The sequence below is a fragment of the Lampetra planeri genome, chromosome 74, assembly GCF_965212315.1.
Source record: "Lampetra planeri chromosome 74, kcLamPlan1.2.h2, whole genome shotgun sequence".
Classification (NCBI taxonomy): Eukaryota; Metazoa; Chordata; class Hyperoartia; order Petromyzontiformes; family Petromyzontidae; genus Lampetra; species Lampetra planeri.
This window is the reverse complement of record NC_136179.1, coordinates 3,388,634-3,413,561: the sequence shown is the minus strand read 5'-3', so window position 1 is coordinate 3,413,561 and position 24,928 is coordinate 3,388,634. Positions and strand designations below refer to the sequence as shown.

General features: G+C 48.5%; 1 protein-coding gene across 1 annotated transcript; it reads left to right on the top strand.

Annotated features, from left to right (window-relative positions):
* Window positions 1–3,128: 3,128 nt before the first annotated feature.
* On the top strand, window positions 3,129–24,730 carry LOC144737831 (uncharacterized). The gene is made up of 3 exons (XM_078620706.1): window positions 3,129–3,968; window positions 22,323–22,854; window positions 24,714–24,730. Exons 1-3 carry the CDS (start codon window positions 3,129–3,131, stop codon window positions 24,728–24,730), a joined length of 1,389 nt encoding a protein of 462 aa, XP_078476832.1.
* Window positions 24,731–24,928: the final 198 nt, after the last annotated feature.

Below are 24,928 nucleotides of genomic sequence, written 5' to 3'. Positions count from 1 at the left end.
TGTGCCCATTGTGCTTCATGCATGAATATGTAAGTGCATCTCAGTGTGTAATTGTTGCGCTTATTTTGAATAAATGGAAAAACACGTTCCCCATGCCCTTGTTGGGGCCACTGGTCCCCGAAGTCCCTCCCTGCGCCGTGCCTATGGCAGGGGCTCCGCCGTGCGCCGACCCCTCGCTGATCTGCGAGCAGCTGCTGCCGTCGCTGGGCTCATCGCCCGACGGCTCCCCTCCCTGGTCCGTCCCTCCGCGAGCTCGTGTGAGAGGCATAGCTCGCCGCACGCCCTCGTTCACCTGCAGACGCTGCGGTGTCTCTCCACGGATCACGCGCTATTAAACGGGGGTCAGGGGTCGGAGGGCGAACGACGCTGCCCTCACACTGCGCGAGTCCCGGCGGCGACAGACGGAGCGGGGGCCGGCGGACGCACCGACCCCTTCCCCCACACTACGAGCGCACACACCTATACACACGCGACACCCACTCGTGCGCCGCTCTACGCAGCGCTCACTCACGCGGGGAACCACGGTGTACACACGCGCACCCACACGTTCCCACTGCTAAACAAGATCACGCGAGGCCACGCTTCGCTATTAATGATTTATTATTCGCTACCTGGTAACTAATGTTATCAGTGAGTCGACGAGGCTGGCCTATTCCACTAAACCTGTACCTATTCCTTATCTATCGGCTATTATCCTACTTCACCTTCTTACTCCCTGTTAGATGCCCACGGCGGTTCGTTGATCCCGTACTCGCAGCGTGCCTCGATGCGTCTCACGGACGTTCGGGTCGCTGGACTGGAGAGCGTCCTGTCGCCTGGCGCTGGAGAGAAGAGAGCCCGATCTCTCATTTTTTTTATCCTCCCTACATCAAAGGGATGCGGCTCCTTTCCCTCCCTAACATTCGTGCCTGCGCGCTCAAGCGTAATTATCTCAACCATCCGTGACTATGCGCAAGAGCCCATGCGGTCCCGCTACTCATGCTGTCCCGTCCCTCCCCTGCTTGCCGATCGGGGTGCGCCGTCGCAGTATCGCTGGGGTATTGTGCGGGTTAAACATCCGCATAAACAATCGGTCCCCATCTGCGTTTACCAACGTGGCGGATCCCACGACCCCATACCGTTTTGCCAACTCCGGGTGAGGAGTTAGCATTACCTCACCTGATGGTCGGAGCGCGGGGTCGGTGGGGGATGTTGCCACCGGCACCAGCATCTCGGTGAGCGGCCCGATGGTGACTGCCGTCGCCAGGATAGCGGCCACAGGTGCGAAGCGGGGGCGCGTTGGTTCTCGTCCCAGGAACGGTATCCGCTCGCCGTTGCTCTCCATGGTGGCGCATCGCTGGCGGGGTTGCACGTTGAGTCCCAGCCGTTCTAAGAGGACGGTACCTGCGATACACTCGTGACACAACGCACTCGACACGTAGAACTCCTGGGTGCACACCTGGCTGCCTATGCGGACCTCTAGGGTGGCTCTCCCCAGCAACCCCATTCCGGCTCCGCTCGCCATGTGCAGCGCGCGGTCCGGGGCCTGCAGGTGACGCACGTCGACCCCGATCGCGCTGCAGTGCGCTGCGCTCACGAGCGAGGCCACCGCCCCCGTGTCCAGCAGGATTCGGGTACGCACTCTGTTTACCTCCCCTTCCACCAGCGACGTGGCCCCCGTGATCCCCGCCACCAGCTCCCGTAGCCAGTCGCCATGAGTCACCGTTTCCGTTGGCATTGTTGCTGGAACCTGTGTGGAGATCACTCGCTCGCCATTATTCTCACAGCTTGTTTGTGTCGGGGCTACGTCGATTTGACCCCCCGGTGGTCCCCTCTCTAGGGGGGCCTTAGTGTTTGACCTTAGCTCTTGTCTAGCTCGGGCGACCTGAGGACAGTCCCTCCTGAGATGCCCTCGCCGATCGCACACATAACACGCCCGGGGAGGGGTGGCGGCTCCGTAGTGGGCTCTTTGCCCACTCCCTCCTCCCCCAGTGCGCTGCTGCTCATACTCTGCTTCTAGTCGGGCTTTCCTTCCAGTTAGCCCTCCTACCGTGGAGTCTAGTTCCCCCATCTCGGATCGGATGGTCTCAACGGAGGATTGCAGCTTGGTCATATTCTCACCTACGTTGGTTATCTTACCGTCCATATCTCCTATGCCGGTCTGTAACCCGGCTACCCAACCCGGGGTTGTTTCGCTGGGTCTCTGGGGCTCCCTTGCCCGTCCCCTTACTGCGATGGCGAGCTCTTCCTCCTCGTCGGAGAGTAGGCTCGCTACGGCGCTGGGGAGATGTCGTTTGGGTGAGGCGCTGTGACTGGAGTTAGGTGATGTGACTGGGTGATCACACGGATTCCGAAAAGCAGAGGAGACGATACGATCCACTGCGCTCCATCTGACCACGTAAAATACGACACTCAGTTTAAATAATTCATGTGTATTGTATATAAGTTACAATGTATGATTGTTTTACTCTTTGTATGTGTATATATACTGTATATATCTATTCGATCATATTGATTCGACACATTCATCCAACAGTGAACAGTGTGATTCTAATACGACTAGCGGGATTTGAATGATTGTAATTCGATTCTATTCCTGCATATCCCACCCCCGGGTTCGCATATTCACTTACTATACGGAAATCCACAGTGTGATTCACTGAATATTCGCGTTATGATCGCGCACCTGTATCACACACGGAGTGAACACACGCGACACCCACTCTCGCACCGCTCTGCGCAGCGCTCCCCCGAGGCGAGCCGCAGCACTACAGAACCACTGTGTACACACGCTCACCCACGTGCTCAGCTCCGCGCAGCGCTCACTCACGTGGCGAACCAGTGTGTACACACACAATTGCTGTGTCGACAGTTAGGCGACTTTGCGTCCGGAGAGTTCGTGGCGACATCTTCAGACGGGTTTCAGACACCGATATACCGTGAATCTCCAAGTAAGTGTCTATTTTTGTGGATAAACTCTTAAACGTGTTCGTCGTCAAATTAGCGGGAATTTTTTGCGTCTCGGTTAGACGCGAGTGTCGTTCTTGTTTTAGCAGTTAACAAAATCCAAAACTCAACGCTAAACACTTTAAATCGAGGCCGATTGCGTACTTTTGACTCGATAACACCGCTGCTGTTACTACGCTCACATGGAGCAGAGACGCTCTCCACAGCCCCACGTACACGGAGGCAAGAAGCCATTCAATTGCTCTGTGTGCGGGAAGTCCTTTTCACGACCATCACTTCTTCAGAGACACCAGAGAACACACAAGGGCGAGAAGCCATTCCTGTGCCCTGTGTGTGGGAAAGCATTTGCACAGTCATCAACTCTTCAAACTCATAAGAGAACACACACGGGCGAGAAGCCATTCCTGTGCCCTCTGTGTGGGAAGACATTTGCACACTCATCACATCTTCAGAGTCACCAGAGAACACACACGGGCGAGAAGCCATTCCTGTGCCCTGTGTGTGGCAAGACATTTACAAAGTCATCACATCTTCAGAGTCATCAGAGAACACACACGGGTGAGAAGCCATTCCTGTGCCCTGTGTGTGGGAAGGCATTTGCACACTCGTCAACTCTTCAAGACCATCAGAGAACACACACGGGAGAGAAGCCATTCCTGTGCCCTGTGTGTGGGAAGGCATTTGCACAGTCATCACATCTTCAGAGTCATCAGAGAACACACACGGGTGAGAAGCCATTCCTGTGCCCTGTGTGTGGGAAGGCATTTTCACACTCGTCAACTCTTCAAAACCATCAGAGAACACACACTGGTGAGAAGCCATTCCCGTGCTCTGTGTGTGGGAAGGCATTTGCACGGTCATCAACCATGAACAAGCATCAGAAGGTCCACAATGATAGGAAACTGAAATCAAAAGCTGAAATTCAAGGTGCTGCAATGAGTCCTGAAGAAGTTTCCACCTTCGATCCCATGCAGTTGGATCCCGAGAGATGGCTGGATGTAATGGAGTGGCTCGAGAGTCAACCAGAGAGCTCGGGGTGACTGAAAAAATATTATGTCATGTGGTTATACCTATTAATCCGTATCGAGTATTTTTGTGTGTAATTTTAGCCATTTTAGTTTTACAGTTTTTGTTAGTTTAATGACGTGCACAGTTGTGGTTTGTAATGTTATCGGATTACTTGCCGAAGTGGTGTAATGAGCACTGGTTGTGAGAGGGTTCAATTGTAGTCGTTAAGTGTTCCTGTTGTGCTAAAGTTAGAATGCATCTGTAATAAACGACTGGACCACGATGTCTGGCTCAGTGTCCTTTATTCGGTTCGTGCTGTACACCCACACGGCTGTCTTTACTCTGTAGCTTCTCCACGGTGCTGACTCCAATGTCGGCCCGATCCACAACAGCAGCCCCGCTGCTGTTTCTCTCACACAGCCCCCCTTGGCTGTACTCGCTGCAACTCCTCTCTCTCCACAGCTCTGACAGCCTCGTGCTGTCTCCCTCTCTCCCTCCGCAGCTCTGACAGCCTCGTGCTGTCTCTCTCTCTCTCCGCAGCTCCTCCTGGCAGCCACACCGCTGCCTCTAACACGCAGCCCTTCTGGCTGTCTCCTCTGCAGCTGCACACCACTCCGCAGCTTCCTCTTGTCTTCGGGGTTGGCTCCCGATGGCCGTCGGCGCCCCCCCCTCTCCACACTCGCCCGCGTGGCCTCACTCTTTTCCGCTCACACCCCGACTGCCTTCCCCTTCCGGTTTACCCGCTTAAGGACCCGAACCTTCCACCCACGTCACATGACTCCACCCCCCGTGACGTCACATCCGGAAGGTCGCTTACGCCCGCATTACACCACCCTCCCCCGTAGAAAAATCCCAGCCGACCTCGGCTGACCAATAGCAAATCGTAATGCGGCGAACCGAGCTTCCCCCCCTAAAGGACACTAAGCATACAATGTAACAGCAAGAACAACAACAACAACGCAATTAACATCAACGAACGTACAAAAAGCATGCAATAAATACAACTGTAAGAAAAAAAAAATAACAAGACAGCAACAATCAACGAAACGTAAGCGATTTGGAACGTGTGCGGGTCGCCGGCCCGTCCCGGACGGTCGGCGGCCCACTCGCAGAACGGGAACGCGATGAAAGTCGAGGAATGACAGGGGGTAATCCCCCTGTCGCAGCTGGAAGTCCACCGACGTCCCGTGTCCCTAAAGAGTTAGTCTTGGGCTTGTCCTGTGACCGTGCCCGCAGCTGGGTCGGAAGGGCTGCAGGGCTCGAAGGTCCCGCAGACCTGGCAGGCGTCCTCCGAGCAGGGCCCCTCGTCCCCCGCAATGTCACGGCCGGCCTGTCTGGAACAGGTACGACAGGCGCTCTAGCAAGATCAATGGACGCAGGCAGGGGAGAGTCAGCAGCAACAGACCCCGGCAAGGCAACATTGGGGGATGACGCATCATGTAAGGGAGCAACATATGGTTTCAAGCGCGACGTATGCACAACCCAGCGACGAGACCCAATCTGGACGCGTGCTGACTGTGGGTTGGGAACCGCAATGAGGCGTACGGGACCATGCCAGGGTTTGTGCAATTTCGGCGAGGTCCCTGGACGTACCTGTGGACAATGAAGCCAGGCTAGGTCCCCAACCTTCCAAGGGCACTCCCCCTCAGACCGTCGCGCATATCGCTCGTTCCGGGCCTGAGCTTTGGCCGTAGCCACGCGGGCATTCTCCCGCGCCTCCGTGACTCGGCGAACCGTGTCCTGAATGTATTCAGGAAGTGGTTTACGAGGTCCCTTCACCCCAGTTCCCAATTGCACATCCACCGGCGGCACGTTTTCCCGACCATACATAAGGTAAAACGGCGAATATCCTGTAGCCGCATGAGGCGTCATCCTGTACGCCGAAAGCACCCCGGGGATGTGCAGATCCCAATCTGATTGTTGTTCACTCACGGTATGGCAAAGCATGGCAGACAATGTCCTGTTCAGCCGTTCAACCATACCATCCGTCTGCGGATGGTATGGGGATGTCCGTACTTTCTTAGTCCCAAGGCCCGCGCACACTTCCGCCAATAATTTAGAAGAGAAATTCCTGCCCTGGTCCGTGAGGAGTCTCTCAGGCGCCCCCTTATCCATAATATACCCAAACAAAAAGGCGTCGGTAATGGCCGCGGCCGACTGATCGGGCAACGGCCAGGCCATCGGCCAACGGGAGAGGTACTCAACCCCTACCAGCAAATATTTATTACCCCTCGCCGATGGTGGAAAAGGTCCCAATATGTCCAGTGCCACCAATTCATTGACTCGAGACACCTGAATCGACTGGAGAGGCGGCACGTAGGGATGTTTCGGCGGCTTACGTCGTGCACACGCAGGGCACGCGCGCACGTGCCCTACGACATCTGTCGCCATGCCGTGCCAAAAATAATGACGTTGCAACGTCAACAAGGTCTTCTGCACCCCTAAATGTAAGAGAGTGTCACAATGGAGGGTTCTAATCAACTCGAATCGCAAGGACGTTGGTACCACCAGGCGCCAACGTTCCTGGAACCCCTCCCGCCACATAAGCAGACCATCTCGGAGAGCGGTTTGCGGCCCCATAGCCGTACTCGGACTCCCATTGTCCCTAGCAGACCGCTTCCGCAAGGACACCAATGACTCATCCATCATCTGTTCCCGGATCCAGACAGACCGCGGCAGATTCAAAACCCCGTCAGCCGGTCCCGGTTCCATCGGAGTGTCCGACTTCTCGACGGCCAACGTAAGCGGCTGAGGGGGGTTTGGAATCGGCGAACACCTATGCGTCCCCGACTCACATTTGCAAGGGGCGCGCCGCGGTAATCTGGAAAGTGCGTCAGCGTTCGCATGGCGCACTCCCTTCCGATGTTGAATTTGGAAGGAAAATTCCTGTAGCGTGTCCAACCAACGTGCCAACTGTCCGGATGGCTGGTCAATTTTAAGGGCATATTGCAAGGCCGCATGATCCGTACGCACAATAAAAGAACGACCGTAGAGGTATGGTCGAAATTGCCGTAGGAAAAAAACAACCGCCAATAGTTCTCTGCGAGTGACACAGTAGCCTGTTTCCGCAGGAGACAAGACTCGGCTACCATACGCCACGACACGCTCTACACCCCCTTTAGACTGTGATAACACCGCCCCAATACCTGTGTCACTCGCATCCGTATCAAAAATGAATGGGTGATCGAAATCGGGATAATCCAATGTTGGGGCCGTGGCCAATAGATCACGCAGACTCCGAAAGGCCGCCTCCTCCGGCTGTCCCCAAACAAACTTCCGTCCTTTACCCGTAAGGAGATGCAAGGGCCTCGCAATCGTCGCAAAACCCGGCACAAATCTTCGGTAATACGAGGCAAATCCCAAAAACCGCCGAACATCCCCCACGGTGGCCGGAGTCGGCCAATCCCGGACGCACGCCGTCTTTTCCGGATCCGTGGACACTCCCTCGGCACTCACAATGTGCCCCAAATAGCGGACGGACCGTTGCAGTAGGTGACATTTCTTTGGTTTGAATTTCAATTTGGCAGAACGCATCCTCGTGAACACTGTCTCCAGCCGCGTCAAATGTTCATCAAATGTGCGGCTGAAGACAATAATATCGTCCAAATATATAAGACACGTCTCCCACTGCAACCCCGTCAAAACGAGCTCCATCAATCTTTGAAATGTAGCAGGAGCCGCATTCAATCCCATCGGGAGACAGTTGAATTGAAATAACCCCTGCGGCGTACGGAATGCGGTTTTCTCCCGTGAGGACTCGTCAAGGGGAAGCTGCCAAAATCCCGAAGAGAGGTCCAGTGTGGAAAAGAACTTAGCCCCCGACAATGCGTCGAGGGAGTCATCCATACGCGGCAGGGGGTACGCATCTGCCACCGATATCTTATTCAATTTGCGGAAATCAACACAAAATCGCAATTTGCCATCCTTCTTCTTAACCAAGACGACTGGAGCGCCCCATGGGCTGTTAGATGGCGATATAATGTCCGCAGCCAACATGTCTTCCACTGCCCCCCGTACGTGTTCTCGCTCCGCAGGACTCATCCGATGCGAATTTAATCGAATAGGGGCAGCATCGCCCGTCTCAATGTGATGGTAAAGCAACAAAGTGCGGCCCAAATCCAAATCATCGGAGCTGAACACATCGGAATATGTCAACAACAATTTACGCAGCGCACCACGTTGCTCCATGGACAGGGAAGAATTTCCGTCACATAAATGAGCAACCCAACGATCATCCGAACTCCTTGGCTCGGAAACCCCAGCAACAACTCCCCGGCTATGTGGACAATCATGGGTCGCAAACGCCGTAGTGGCATGTGCCACAACCGTGCCGGCCGGGACACGGACGTTTTCTCCCCCCACATTAAGCACCTGTAAAAACGGTAATTGATCCGGCCGGACGATGGTCTGTGCCCCCACTAACGCCAACCCGGTTGTTATTGTGGCGGACGGTGACAACAAGACCCCTACTGCTCCTAGCCGATCAGGCAGGGGCTTCCGATACCGCAAGGGTATAAGCATCTGTGTACCAGGTGGGATGTCCACAGATGCGATGGACAGCGCCTGCACTTGTACGGCCGAAGCAGGTCGCCCCCAGGGCGACGGCAGAAACGAGATTTGACGGCCCCCCGGCAGTTCAATACAATTCTCATTGATTTTGATCAAAATGGGCATCTTAGCCAAAAAATCGGTGCCTAACAAACAAGGAACCGCCAAAGATCTCGATATCAACACAACACCCGAGGCCGACACATCCCCAATAGATATCTTAGCATCCACCTGACCCACGATACCCATGCTACCCCCGTTCGCAGCGACGCACGACCCATAAACCGGACGCACAGCCCCCGGCGGGATGCCCAACAGATGGAAAATGACATCCGAAATAATAGTCGCAGACGCGCCGGAGTCGACCAAAATGCGTACGTCCACCCCTTGTATAGACCCCGGTACAGTGGACGAGCCCGTAGCGGCCGCGACGACTCTCCGTGCCAACTTGCGCCACTGCGTGACCGAGCGACAAGGCCCCGTCGAAGGGCATGCTTTAACCACAACGTTAGGATGGCGCATCGACGGTGATGGGTGAGGTGTAAAGCCTTGCCGAGTGTCTGGTGCGTGCCGACATGCCTGTTTCGGAGGATCTTTAGCCGACTTGACCGGTGCCGAGGCCTCCTGCTGCGGCGGAGCCGGGAAGCGGGCCCAGCAGTCTCTGGCGTAGTGGCCCCTACGCCTGCAGCGGAAACATTCGGCCTCGTTGCGCCGAAGCGCAGGCCTCGCCTCCTGACGGCCCCGTTCTGGTAGCGCCGCGCGCGGTCTCGGCCCGCCGCGTCCCGTCCATGGAGCGGAGGCGGCCGTCAGTTGTTGAGGGCCCCGGTCATCCGGAACATAGACAGCCTGCGCAGGGTTCCACCCCAGCGCATCCCCTTCTTTGACGGGCCCCCCCGTCCACGCCGTCACTTGTTTCCAGCGACGGAGGTTGAATTGCGCATCGAGACACTTAGCAGCCGTCCGGGAAGTTAGCTTCTCATGCCCACACACAGGCATGGGGATCCCTAGATCCCGAGACAGCTCCAACATTTTCCCTAATATGAGAGGCTCGAGCAGGTCCTGTGGCGTCTCAGGATAAGCTGCCATGGCCAGCTCCAGCACCGCACCCCTGAACGCCACGGGCGACTCCTCTGGTGCTCGTTGTCGTTGAGCGAATCGCCGATGCGCATCATCTGGTGGCTCATAAGCATCGGCCATTTCTTGAAAAACACCACATAAAGTTGCCTTCTTATCGGTCGTTATGGAACGGAAGAATCGGACAGATTCGTCGTCCAGGAGAGTCGGCAACACCTCCAAAGCCTCCGCATCGGTCCATCTTGCTGTGCGTACCGCCGCCAAGAAGCGGCAGGCGAACGCGCTCCAGTCCCCACCGACGGAAAATTCTTTAACCGTTGTAAGGTGGCGACTCCGACTCCTCTTCCCGCCGTCTTCCAATGGTGGTGGTTGTGATGGCAAATTCAAAATGGCGTCGGCCCGCGGCGTGGCCAAGATGGCGGTTTGGCGCCACGGAGCGCGCAAAATGGCGGCCTCTTGCCGCGTGGGCAATGGCGGCGGCAGGACAGGCAACGTGGCGGCCCGCGGAGCACCAATTGCATCATCCATCGTCCCTGGCGCGACGAGATGGCATAGATGCGCCAGGACGTCCTGAAGTGCCTCCAGTTGTACCGCCATCGCTTGCCATCGTTGATCCGCGTCTGATGATGTCGACGGACCCGCCACCGCGCCAACATCCTCCACTCCCGTTCCCGTGGTCGCCTCAGCCGGGCTCTCCTCCACCACCCCAACAGGATCCGTGGTTGGAGGGAGTTCGTCGTCGTCGGACGAAGAAGCCGATGCAGGCGCCGGATTAACTTTCTTCCTCACTTGTTTCGACATGCCGTTGCACTTCCGACACCAGTGTAATAAACGACTGGACCACGATGTCTGGCTCAGTGTCCTTTATTCGGTTCGTGCTGTACACCCACACGGCTGTCTTTACTCTGTAGCTTCTCCACGGTGCTGACTCCAATGTCGGCCCGATCCACAACGGCAGCCCCGCTGCTGTTTCTCTCACACAGCCCCCCTTGGCTGTACTCGCTGCAACTCCTCTCTCTCCACAGCTCTGACAGCCTCGTGCTGTCTCCCTCTCTCCCTCCGCAGCTCTGACAGCCTCGTGCTGTCTCTCTCTCTCTCCGCAGCTCCTCCTGGCAGCCACACCGCTGCCTCTAACACGCAGCCCTTCTGGCTGTCTCCTCTGCAGCTGCACACCACTCCGCAGCTTCCTCTTGTCTTCGGGGTTGGCTCCCGATGGCCGTCGGCGCCCACCCCTCTCCACACTCGCCCGCGTGGCCTCACTCTTTTCCGCTCACACCCCGACTGCCTTCCCCTTCCGGTTTACCCGCTTAAGGACCCGAACCTTCCACCCACGTCACATGACTCCACCCCCCGTGACGTCACATCCGGAAGGTCGCTTACACCCGCATTACACATCTGTAGGTACATCTTTGCTCAATATTTTAAAGATTTTTTTGTCAAGTGTACAGCTTTTTTTGATTGGTATTAATCGATTTTAGATAGCTGATTTCAGGATGTACATTGATGACGCGTTCGTTGGATATATGGCCTTGACTTCAACATAGACGCACAGTGAACAAATGTGGTGAACTAATAAGGAAATCATGGGGAATGATACTTTAACGCTTTGGTATTCCTGGAACGGATATGGTTTGCATTGTACTGGAAATGTGTGAACATAGGACATAATAAATATCTCCTTCGAGTTTTGACGTAAAAATGATTGCAGATGAATAAAAACGTATTTTTAACAAATGTTTGTCCGGTCTTTATTTTATAATGTTCCTATGTCAAGAGAATTTCAGGTGGAGGATCTCCGTCACACAAGTGTGCCCTTAACTGGCAGCATCTTGGCTGTCTACACGATTAACACGTGTTCCTTGAGGGGAAAGATCCCCGTAGTTAATCGTTCATCAACGTAACAGTCCCTAATCCTGAAGTATGTCGGGGATAAACTGTACTCTATAACATGTAAACTGTAATACTATAAACGATAACACTAAACATTAAACGATTATAAACTAGTGTTTAATTTATAACTATGTAAACGTAGGTAAGGTATTACAATGTCATTAGAAGAACACTGGTTGTATAAGAATCGCACTCTGCTCATATGTATGTATAGTGTACTGCTAGATGTCATCGAAAAACAAAAGACGGAATATATTTATATAAATACACGCACAAACCCATTATAAACTCATGACATTATGAATCGTTACAATTATTATGACAATCACAAATTGTGACAAAGCGAAATTCCCACAAGCAAAACACCACGCTCACGTGACGAATTCTTAAACAAACTGCAACACTCAAGTGACAGAACGCCGCAATAAAAACAACATCAATGGACAAATCGTAAAAACAGACAACACAGGCACGTTAATAGCTGTTAGAAGAAGACAACACCTAACACCTTCAACTATACACATCATACAGCCAACTCGTAAATGGGGCGGTATATGACAGCCTTCGCTGCTGTCGACGGGGCCAAGCAGCGAGTGTTTAACTCCATTGTTTCAGAATCCGTGTCATCACCCGGCGACAACGACTTAGCCAAACTACATCTCCCCAACAAGGCAGCCTTCCCTATGCTGTGTATTTTAGCACTATATTTACGGACGCACTTGAAGATAACAATTCGTCTAGAAAAGGCAGGCGACTTGTTCTACCAACAGGATTTCAATTTAAATCCGAAAGAAGTATGAGTGCATTCATGAGTAGTATTCACTAAGCCCCGATGGCACTAACCTACACACAGTTGTGATTAATCAAAGTAAACATTAGTCGCTCATCCCAGCTCAAACATGATCATACCAATTATTTCCAAATCCGTGTCGGGTCCCACGAGAATAGGGCACGTCCACAAACTCTCAAATTGTAAACTCACATTGCATACTCTAACATTATAACCTCTAAGAATATAACCTTTAAACTATGAGCTATACATTTCAACGCTTTAAAATAACACTACAAACTAGTGTTATAGTAAACTATAATGTTGTGAACTCGTATTACAGATTAGAACACCGTACATTGAATTGTGATATTCGAATCTCATTCGAATTCTTAGCTTCACACTCGTGAGTATGTAACATGTATGTAATATGCATGAATGTAATGTCTGTATGTAACATGTATGCATGTAATATGGACGTGCGAACCAAGGGTGGGATATGTGAAATGGAAGGTGCAGGATCAGGATGGGATTAAAATTATTTGAATAACCCTTTGGTGGTATTAATATCAAGCTGTCCACTAATGGATGAATGTTTCATCTAAATGGAATCAAATAACAATATTCAGTATGAATATGTAACATAATCGCACAAACCCAATATTAGCCCGTGAAATAATGAATCATTACAATTGCAATGACTCCGGACTCACACTGCAGAGGGTTATTTTATTTAGCCTTTAACGCGGTTTCAGACCCCAGGCGTCACGATATAGCGACGACGACGACGAGACAGCAACCAGCCAAAACAGCCCCAAACCTCGTTCCTCCCCCTCTCTCATTCTCGGCGTGAACCTCCGCCCACACTTGGTCTCGCCTTTCCTTCTCGAACTCTCTCTTTCTTGTCCCTTAGTTGATGCACTGTCTTTAGATCACCCACCTCTATGACCTCTACCTGACCCCGCCATGGGCGGAGCAACTTGGGGGACATACAGATATGTATGTAAATTATCTGTTCAATCGAACCGGGGGTCGGATATGTGAACTGTGGGGGGGGGGGGGTACAGGGCAAGAATCGCATTCAATTTTTAGAATAACAATATGGTCGTATTAGCATTTTAATGGACTTTAATATATGTTACGTGCAAATGCAAATCATTAGTCGTAAATGCGAGGGAGGGGTTAAGAGGTGCACGTTAAATCCAGCGTTAACATTTATTTTAGCATCATATTTAAGGACACTGTTGTTGATAAGAATTCGTCTGGACATGGCACGTGCCTTGTTCTACTAGATCAACCAAAATTAGTACAACATTAGTACAATGTCGGTTATTCAGGAGTGTGATTTAATTCAAGAGTAGTATTCACAGAGCCCCGATGACACTAACCTACCTAAAGTTATGGTTAAACAAAGTAATCTTGAGTTACTTAATTCTCAGCTCAGACATGATCATCGCAATCATTTCCAAAGACGTGTGGGGTCCTGCGAGAGCAGGTCCCGACTACAAACAGCTGGGCAGCAGAATCGGAAGTAGCTGCGTCGCCCTCGAAATGTGATGTTGCTGCTGTTGTTATCGCTGCTGTTGTTGCTGCTGTAGTTGCTTCTGTTGCTGTGATATACGCAGGGTGGTGATGTTCCGTGATGGGATGACGCCTTTGATTCAAGCCTCTGATCAAACTCACCCGATTGACGCCCTTGATCGTCGCATTTGATCAACTCTGATATTGTCTACTCTCACATATTAAGCTCTATCATAGTGAAACATAATATTATAACCTATGAACTACAACCTATCCATTGTAACGCTGTAAAATAATATTACCTATTGGGGTTCACTCCCTCGTCGAGAAGGCGCTCTCTTCCTTTTCTAAAGTTACATGCTAATTTCTCTGCATTCACTTTAAATCGAGGACAAAGCTTTTCGATTTATTCAAAATAGGCGCACAATTACACACTGAGATGCACTTACATATTCATGCATGAAGCACAATGGGCACATTACCCTTCGGTATGTTAATAGACATGCGGATTGTACCTTCCAAAATTAACAATCGAATGCAAATATCCTGAAAGACAAAGGATTGGATCCTAGGGGGGGAGTTATAAGGCGGCTCAGAAGCAGAGCTCAATGCCATTTCGAGAGGGAAATTGATGAGGTTGGACGCTCGACTCGTCGCTCTGCTGATCGCCCTTCAACCGCGAGACAACGCAGCCTGGCGAGCACAATTGCTGTGTCGACAGTTAGGCGACTTTGCGTCCGGAGAGTTCGTGGCGACATCTTCAGACGGGTTTCAGACACCGATATACCGTGAATCTCCAAGTAAGTGTCTATTTTCGTGGATAAACTCTTAAACGTGTTCGTCGTCAAATTAGCGGGAATTTTTTGCGTCTCGGTTAGACGCGAGTGTCGTTCTTGTTTTAGCAGTTAACAAAATCCAAAACTCAACGCTAAACACTTTAAATCGAGGCCGATTGCGTACTTTTGACTCGATAACACCGCTGCTGTTACTACGCTCACATGGAGCAGAGACGCTCTCCACAGCCCCACGTACACGGAGGCAAGAAGCCATTCAATTGCTCTGTGTGCGGGAAGTCCTTTTCACGACCATCACTTCTTCAGAGACACCAGAGAACACACAAGGGCGAGAAGCCATTCCTGTGCCCTGTGTGTGGGAAGGCATTTTCACACTCGTCAACTCTTCAAAACCATCAGAGAACACACACTGGTGAGAAGCCATTCCCGTGCTCTGTGTGTGGGAAGGCTTTTGCACGGTCATCAACCATGAACAAGCATCAGAAGGTCCACAATGATAGGAAACTGAAATCAAAAGCTGAAATTCAAGGTGCTGCAATGAGTCCTGAAGAAGTTTCCACCTTCGATCCCATGCAGTTGGATCCCGAGAGATGGCTGGATGTAATGGAGTGGCTCGAGAGTCAACCAGAGAGCTCGGGGTGACTGAAAAAATATTATGTCATGTGGTTATACCTATTAATCCGTATCGAGTATTTTTGTGTGTAATTTTAGCCATTTTAGTTTTACAGTTTTTGTGAGTTTAATGACGTGCACAGTTGTGGTTTGTAATGTTATCGGATTACTTGCCGAAGTGGTGTAATGAGCACTGGTTGTGAGAGGGTTCAATTGTAGTCGTTAAGTGTTCCTGTTGTGCTAAAGTTAGAATGCATCTGTAGGTACATCTTTGCTCAATATTTTAAAGATTTTTTTGTCAAGTGTACAGCTTTTTTTGATTGGTATTAATCGATTTTAGATAGCTGATTTCAGGATGTACATTGGTGACGCGTTCGTTGGATATATGGCCTTGACTTCAACATAGACGCACAGTGAACAAATGTGGTGAACTAATAAGGAAATCATGGGGAATGATACTTTAACGCTTTGGTATTCCTGGAACGGATATGGTTTGCATTGTACTGGAAATGTGTGAACATAGGACATAATAAATATCTCCTTCGAGTTTTGACGTAAAAATGATTGCAGATGAATAAAAACGTATTTTTAACAAATGTTTGTCCGGTCTTTATTTTATAATGTTCCTATGTCAAGAGAATTTCAGGTGGAGGATCTCCGTCACACAAGTGTGCCCTTAACTGGCAGCATCTTGGCTGTCTACACGATTAACACGTGTTCCTTGAGGGGAAAGATCCCCGTAGTTAATCGTTCATCAACGTAACAGTCCCTAATCCTGAAGTATGTCGGGGATAAACTGTACTCTATAACATGTAAACTGTAATACTATAAACGATAACACTAAACATTAAACGATTATAAACTAGTGTTTAATTTATAACTATGTAAACGTAGGTAAGGTATTACAATGTCATTAGAAGAACACTGGTTGTATAAGAATCGCACTCTGCTCATATGTATGTATAGTGTACTGCTAGATGTCATCGAAAAACAAAAGACGGAATATATTTATATAAATACACGCACAAACCCATTATAAACTCATGACATTATGAATCGTTACAATTATTATGACAATCACAAATTGTGACAAAGCGAAATTCCCACAAGCAAAACACCACGCTCACGTGACGAATTCTTAAACAAACTGCAACACTCAAGTGACAGAACGCCGCAATAAAAACAACATCAATGGACAAATCGTAAAAACAGACAACACAGGCACGTTAATAGCTGTTAGAAGAAGACAACACCTAACACCTTCAACTATACACATCATACAGCCAACTCGTAAATGGGGCGGTATATGACAGCCTTCGCTGCTGTCGACGGGGCCAAGCAGCGAGTGTTTAACTCCATTGTTTCAGAATCCGTGTCATCACCCGGCGACAACGACTTAGCCAAACTACATCTCCCCAACAAGGCAGCCTTCCCTATGCTGTGTATTTTAGCACTATATTTACGGACGCACTTGAAGATAACAATTCGTCTAGAAAAGGCAGGCGACTTGTTCTACCAACAGGATTTCAATTTAAATCCGAAAGAAGTATGAGTGCATTCATGAGTAGTATTCACTAAGCCCCGATGGCACTAACCTACACACAGTTATGATTAATCAAAGTAAACATTAGTCGCTCATCCCAGCTCAAACATGATCATACCAATTATTTCCAAATCCGTGTCGGGTCCCACGAGAATAGGGCACGTCCACAAACTCTCAAATTGTAAACTCACATTGCATACTCTAACATTATAACCTCTAAGAATATAACATTTAAACTATGAGCTATACATTTCAACGCTTTAAAATAACACTACAAACTAGTGTTATAGTAAACTATAATGTTGTGAACTCGTATTACAGATTAGAACACCGTACATTGAATTGTGATATTCGAATCTCATTCGAATTCTTAGCTTCACACTCGTGAGTATGTAACATGTATGTAATATGCATGAATGTAATGTCTGTATGTAACATGTATGCATGTAATATGGACGTGCGAACCAAGGGTGGGATATGTGAAACGGAAGGTGCAGGATCAGGATGGGATTAAAATTATTTGAATAACCCTTTGGTGGTATTAATATCAAGCTGTCCACTAATGGATGAATGTTTCATCTAAATGGAATCAAATAACAATATTCAGTATGAATATGTAAAATAATCGCACAAACCCAATATTAGCCCGTGAAATAATGAATCATTACAATTGCAATGACTCCGGACTCACACTGCAGAGGGTTATTTTATTTAGCCTTTAACGCGGTTTCAGACCCCAGGCGTCACGATATAGCAACGACGACGACGAGACAGCAACCAGCCAAAACAGCCCCAAACCTCGTTCCTCCCCCTCTCTCATTCTCGGCGTGAACCTCCGCCAACACTTGGTCTCGCCTTCCTTTCTCGAACTCTCTCTTTCTTGTCCCTTAGTTGATGCACTGTCTTTAGATCACCCACCTCTATGACCTCTACCTGACCCCGCCATGGGCGGAGCAACTTGGGGGACATACAGATATGTATGTAAATTATCTGTTCAATCGAACCGGGGGTCGGATATGTGAACTGTGGGGGGGGGGGGGGGTACAGGGCAAGAATCGCATTCAATTTTTAGAATAACAATATGGTCGTATTAGCATTTTAATGGACTTTAATATATGTTACGTGCAAATGCAAATCATTAGTCGTAAATGCGAGGGAGGGGTTAAGAGGTGCACGTTAAATCCAGCGTTAACAATTATTTTAGCATCATATTTAAGGACACTGTTGTTGATAAGAATTCGTCTGGACATGGCACGTGCCTTGTTCTACTAGATCAACCAAAATTAGTACAACATTAGTACAATGTCGGTTATTCAGGAGTCTGATTTCATTCAAGAGTAGTATTCACAGAGCCCCGATGACACTAACCTACCTAAAGTTATGGTTAAACAAAGTAATCTTGAGTTACTTAATTCTCAGCTCAGACATGATCATCGCAATCATTTCCAAAGACGTGTGGGGTCCTGCGAGAGCAGGTCCCGACTACAAACAGCTGGGCAGCAGAATCGGAAGTAGCTGCGTCGCCCTCGAAATGTGATGTTGCTGCTGTTGTTGTCGCTGCTGTTGTTGCTGCTGTAGTTGCTTCTGTTGCTGTGATATACGCAGGGTGGTGTTGTTCCGTGATGGGATGACGCCTTTGATTCAAGCCTCTGATCAAACTCACCCGATTGACGCCCTTGATCGTCGCATTTGATCAACTCTGATATTGTCTACTCTCACATATTAAGCTCTATCATAGTGAAACATAATATTATAACCTATGAACTACAACCTATCCATTGTAACGCTGTAAAATAATATTACCTATTGGGGTTCACTCCCTCGTCGAGAAGGCGCTCTCTTCCTTTTCTAAAGTTACATGCTAATTTCTCTGCATTCACTTTAAATCGAGGACAAAGCTTTTCGATTTATTCAAAATAGGCGCACAATTACACACTGAGATGCACTTACATATTCATGCATGAAGCACTATGGGCACATTACCCTTCGGTATGTTAATAGACATGCGGATTGTACCTTCCAAAATTAACAATCGAATGCAAATATCCTGAAAGACAAAGGATTGGATCCTAGGGGGGGAGTTATAAGGCGGCTCAGAAGCAGAGCTCAATGCCATTTCGAGAGGGAAATTGATGAGGTTGGACGCTCGACTCGTCGCTCTGCTGATCGCCCTTCAACCGCGAGACAACGCAGCCTGGCGAGCACAATTGCTGTGTCGACAGTTAGGCGACTTTGCGTCCGGAGAGTTCGTGGCGACATCTTCAGACGGGTTTCAGACACCGATATACCGTGAATCTCCAAGTAAGTGTCTATTTTCGTGGATAAACTCTTAAACGTGTTCGTCGTCAAATTAGCGGGAATTTTTTGCGTCTCGGTTAGACGCGAGTGTCGTTCTTGTTTTAGCAGTTAACAAAATCCAAAACTCAACGCTAAACACTTTAAATCGAGGCCGATTGCGTACTTTTGACTCGATAACACCGCTGCTGTTACTACGCTCACATGGAGCATGATTGCGATGATCATGTCTGAGCTGAGAATTTAGCGACTAAACGTTACTTTGTTTAATCATAACTGTGTGTAGGTTAGTATCTGGGGGCTCAGCGAATACTACTCATTAAATAACTCGTACTCCATTATGACCGACATTGTACTAATTTTGGTTGATCGAGACGAACAAGGCACGTGCCATGTCCAGACGAATTGTTATCAACAATTTGTCCTTAAATATAATGCTAACACTGGATTAACGTTAACACTGGATTCGCATTCAAATTATTAGAATTACTCCGTGGTCCTCTTAGAATCACACTAATGTCGTAAGTCAAGGGCTCGCACCACAGCCTTGAAGGATTAGGCAGGTCCCTGGCTTCTTTTGAAGAATTTGACTGAGCTCCAGGCACCGGTTCCTCGCACGTGGCGGATCCTTGAGGCACCCCGGGCCTCAGGGGCTCAGAAACTGTGGGCGCCACAACACATTTCCTTTGGCGTACGGTTTCCGTTGCCGAGTGCCCCACCACGTCGGACACACCAGACTTGGGCTGTACAGGACATGGGGATGAGCTGTCTGGGTGGGGACGGACATAACTACATGGGTACACACTGCGGCCATTTCACCTCTATGACTTCAACAAGACCCCGCCATGGGCGGAGCAACTTGGTGGACGTACCCGGTGTCACCTGTGGGCAATACAACCTGTCTACGACCGCCCATGGAAGCACGTGTTCCCGCCACCCCGTGTTCTTTTAATTAGCGGCTTGCGCTCTGGCAGGGAAAGTTCCTCGTTGTAAATCGTTTCACAACGTTCTGGTCCCGAAACCCGAAGTTTTTATGGGGATCACCTGTACTCTATAACATGTAAACTGATAACACTATGAACAATAACACTAAACATTAAACGACTTTAATTTTTTTTTTTATATAATAGATTCCACCATAAACGGAGTTACGGTATGAGAATGTCATTAGAAGCATTTTAATCGCTCATATGTTTGTAAAGTATACGTTCAATCGAATCGGGGGACGGATATGCGAACTGTGGGGGTTTGCAGGGTTAGAATCGCATTAAAATTATTCTAGTAACAATATGTTCGTATGCGCATTTTACTGTGCTTGAATATATGTTATGTGAAAATGCGAATCGTTAGTCATAAATGCGAGGCACTGTTTAAAATGTGCATGTTTAATCCAGTATTAACGTTAATCCAGTGTTAGCATTATATTTAAGGGCAATATTGTTAATATCAATTCGTCTGGACATGGCACGTGCCTTGTTCGTCTCGATCAACCAAAACTAGTACAATGTCAGTCATAAAGGTGTGTGAGTTCATTCATAAGCAGTATTCGCTGATCCCCGATGACACAGACCTACACACAAACAAAGTACTCTTTATTAAATTATTATCAGCTCAGACATCATCATCTCAATCATTTCCAAAGACGTGTGGGGTCCCGCAAGAGCAGGGCCTGGCAACAAATATCTGAGCAGCGGAAGCAGCAGAATCAGAAGTAGCTGCGTCGCCCTCGAAATGTGATGTTGCTGCTGCTGTATTTGCTTCTGCGTCGATTAAGATTGACGCTCTTGATCGTCGCATTTGATCAACTCTGACATTGTAAACTCTCACATGTTAAACTCTAACATAGTGAAATATAATATTATAGCCTATGAACTACAACCTATCCATTGTTACGCTTTAAAATACGATTAACTGTTATAGTGCAGAACCACATAATTGGAGGTATGGGATTATAATCGCATACTAATCATTAGAATCGCACTGAGCTAATTAGAATCACACTGTGGTTGTACGTATGGTAAGTTAATATGCCAACCGGGGGTAGGATATGCAGGATTAGAATCGAATTACAATTATTCGAATCCCAATAGTCGTGTTAAAATCACACTGTCCACTGTTGGTTGAATGTGTCGTATCAATGAGTATACCAATCACACATTATAACATTTATACAATACACATGATTAAAAAAACGTATTTAAACATTTCTATTCATTTTTTTAAAACTGAGAATGTCGTTGTCCATGTGGGGAGATGGAGCACAGTGGATCATATCGTCTAAGCTGCTTTTAGGAATCCGTGTGAAAACCCAGTAACATCGCCTAACTCCAGTGACAGCACCTTACCCAAACTACATCTCCCAAACAAGGCAGCCTTACCGATGCTGTGCATTATGTTTATGGGATAACAGAGGTGTGTATTTTCCCATACGCCTTGCCCAAAAAGACTGATTGTCCGCTTAACAGCCTAGCCTGTAAACCACCATTGGTGATAGTGTTGTTTGAGAGCAGCTATTAAAGTCGCTTTGGCGACTTTAATAGCTGCTGGTGGCTGGCCAAACCATGCCTCGCTGTTTGTCTCCAGAGTGATGACGGATACAAACCAGACCAAGCGGAGACCATGTACCAGATCGGATTTTGGTAACTGATGTTAGAGTGATTGTATTGCAAGTGTGGTCACTACGCGTCTGTACGTGCTCACTCCCGAAGCTCGGCGATTTTTGGGAACGCAACGGGGCTGCATTCACTTTAAATCGAAGACAATGGAGGGCATGGGGAACGTGTTTTTCCATTTATTCAAAATAAGCGCACAATAACACACTGAGATGCACTTACATATTCATGTATGAAGCACAATGGGCACATTACCCTTCGGTATGTTAATAGACATGCGGATTGTGCCTTCCAAAATTAACAATCGAATGCGAATATCCTGAAAGACAAAGGATTGGATCCTAGGGGGGAGTTATAAGGCGGCTCAGAAGCAGAGCTCAATGCCATTTCGAGAGGGAACTTGATGAGGTTGGACGCTCGACTCGTCGCTCTGCTGATCGCCCTTCAACCGCGAGACAACGCAGCCTGGCGAGCACAATTGCTGTGTCGACAGTTATGCGATTTTGCGTCGGGAAAGGTCGTGGCGACATCTTCAGACGGGTTCCAGACATCGAAATACCGTGAATCTCCAAGTAAGTGTCTATTTTCGCGGATAAACGCTAAACATCCTTGCGGCCGATAGCGTACTTTTGACTCGAAAACACCGCTGCTATTACTACGCTCACATGGAGCAGAGACGCTCTCCACAGCCCCACGTACACGGAGGCAAGAAGCCATTCAATTGCTCTGTGTGCGGGAAGTCCTTTTCATGGCCATCACATCTTCAGAGACACCAGAGAACACACACGGGCGAGAAGCCGTTCCTGTGCTCTGTGTGTGGGAAGGCATTTGCACAGTCATCAACTCTTCAACACCATCAGAAAACACACACGGGCGAGAAGCCATTCGTGTGCCCTGTGTGTGGGAAGACATTTTCAAAGTCATCAAATCTTCATAGTCATCAGAGAACACACACGGGCGAGAAGCCATTCCTGTGCCCTGTGTGTGGGAAGACATTTGCCGACTCATCAACGCTTCATAGTCATCAGAGAACACACACGGGCGAGAAGCCATTCCTTTGCCCTGTGTGTGGGAAGACATTTTCAAAGTCATCAAATCTTCATAATCATCAGAGAACACACACGGGCGAGAAGCCATTCCAGTGCCCTGTGTGTGGGAAGACATTTGCAGACTCATCAACCAGGAACAGGCATCAGAAGGTCCACAATGATAGGAAACTGAAATCAAAAGCTGAAATTCAAGGTGCTGCAATTGGTCCTGAAGAAGTTTCCACCTTCGATCCCATGCAGTTGGATCCCGAGAGATGGCTGGATGTAATGGAGTGGCTCGAGAGTCAACCAGAGAGCTCGGGGTGACTGAAAAAATATTACGTCATGTGGTTATACCTATTAAGCCGTATCGAGTACTTTTGTGTGTAATTTTAGTTTAACAGTTTCTGTGAGAGTTTAATTACGTGCACAGGGGTGGTTTGTAATTTTATGGGATTACTTGCCGAAGTGGTGTGATGAGCACTGGTTGTGAGAGGGTTCAATTGTAGTCGTTAAGTGTTCCTGTTGAGCTAAATTTGGAATGTGTCTGTAGTTAGATCTTTACTCAACATTTTAAAAGGTTTTTTTTTCAAGTATAAACTTTTTTTTGGTTGGTAATAATCGACTTTAGATAGTCGATTTCAGGGTGTACATTGATGACGCGTTCGTTGGATATATGGCATTGACTTCAACATAGACGCACAGTGAACAAATGTGGTGAACTAATAAGGAAATAATGGGGAATGATACTTTAACGCGTTGGTATTCCTGGAACGGATATGGTTTGCATTGTATTGTAACTGTTTGAACATAGGATATAATACATTCGGTTCGAGTTTTGACTTAAAAATGATTGCAAATGAATAAAAATTTTTTTTTAACAAATGTGTGTCCGTTTATTTATTCATATCAACAACGTGTTTAAAGCGAGTTTCAGGTGGAGGATCTTCGTCACACATCTGCCCTTAACAGGCATCATGTTGGCTGTCTCCCCATTAACATGTGTTCCTGGAGGGGACAGGGCCCCATTATTAATCGATTCACAACGTTACGGTTCCTAATCATCAAGTATACAGTGAATCCTGTACGCTAAGACATGTGAACTGTAACACTATAAACGATAACACGAAACATTAAAATACTATAAACTAGTTTAATCATTTATAACAGCAAAAACAGAGGTACGGTATTATAATCTCATTACAAGTATTAGAATTACAACGTGATCGTATTAAAATCACACTCTGCGCATATGTATGTATAGCGTACGTGCAAGCGAACTGCGCTCGTATGCATGTAATATGCATCTATGGCCTTTGGACATGCGAACCGGTGGTCGGATATGCGAACGGGGGGGTGCAGGATTATGATCGGATTAAAACGATTATAATAAAACTTTGGTAGTATTCGAATAACACTGAGCTAGAATGTATGTTAAATGTAGATGCACATCGGGAGTCGTAAATGCGGCCTGGGTGGTACCAGATTTAGAATCGCATCAAAATTATTAAAATCGCACCATGGTCGTATTAGAATCAAGCTGCCCACTGCTGGTAGAATGAATAGCAATATACACTATTGATATTTTGCGTGGAGCCTACAAGCGCAACCTTGCGCATTTTGACCTGGTTCTCGACGCCCGTCTCTCGCCCATGTTAGAATCTTGTGCATTTCGGGGCGTCAAGGGTTCGCACCGCAGCCTTGAAGGATTAGGCAGGTCCCTGGCTTCTTTTGAAGAATTTGACCAGGATCCAGGCACCGGTTCCTCGCAGGATCATCTCTATTATTTCCATGAACGTGTGGGGTCCCACGAGAGCAGGGCCGGCCACAAACATTCGGGCAGTAGTTTGAGCAGAAGCAGAAGTCGCTGCTTTGCCATCGAACGGTTTCGTAGCTGCTGTAGTTGCTTCTGTTACTGTTATATACGCAGCATGTTGGTGTCCCGTGATGGGATAACGCCTTTGATGAAAAACTCTGATCCAACAAGTCACCTTCCTTGTCGAGACGCATTCTAAACACAATACTGTACTTAAATGTTGCTAAAATAACGTCTACACCCGATTCAACATGCAGTTCCACCTCGGCCATGAGCAACCCACAGCACGCGCAGAGGGAGGAGACCACGAGGGAGACGGCCTCAACTTGAAGAGAAAGTTGACAAACTCACGGATGCCATCACCCAGCTGCTGCAACGCCTGTCGGATGAGATGCTGCGTCCCGCGGCACCAATCCGCCATCACTCCGGAGACCAACAGCGAGGCATGGTTTGGCCAGCCACCACCTCGTTT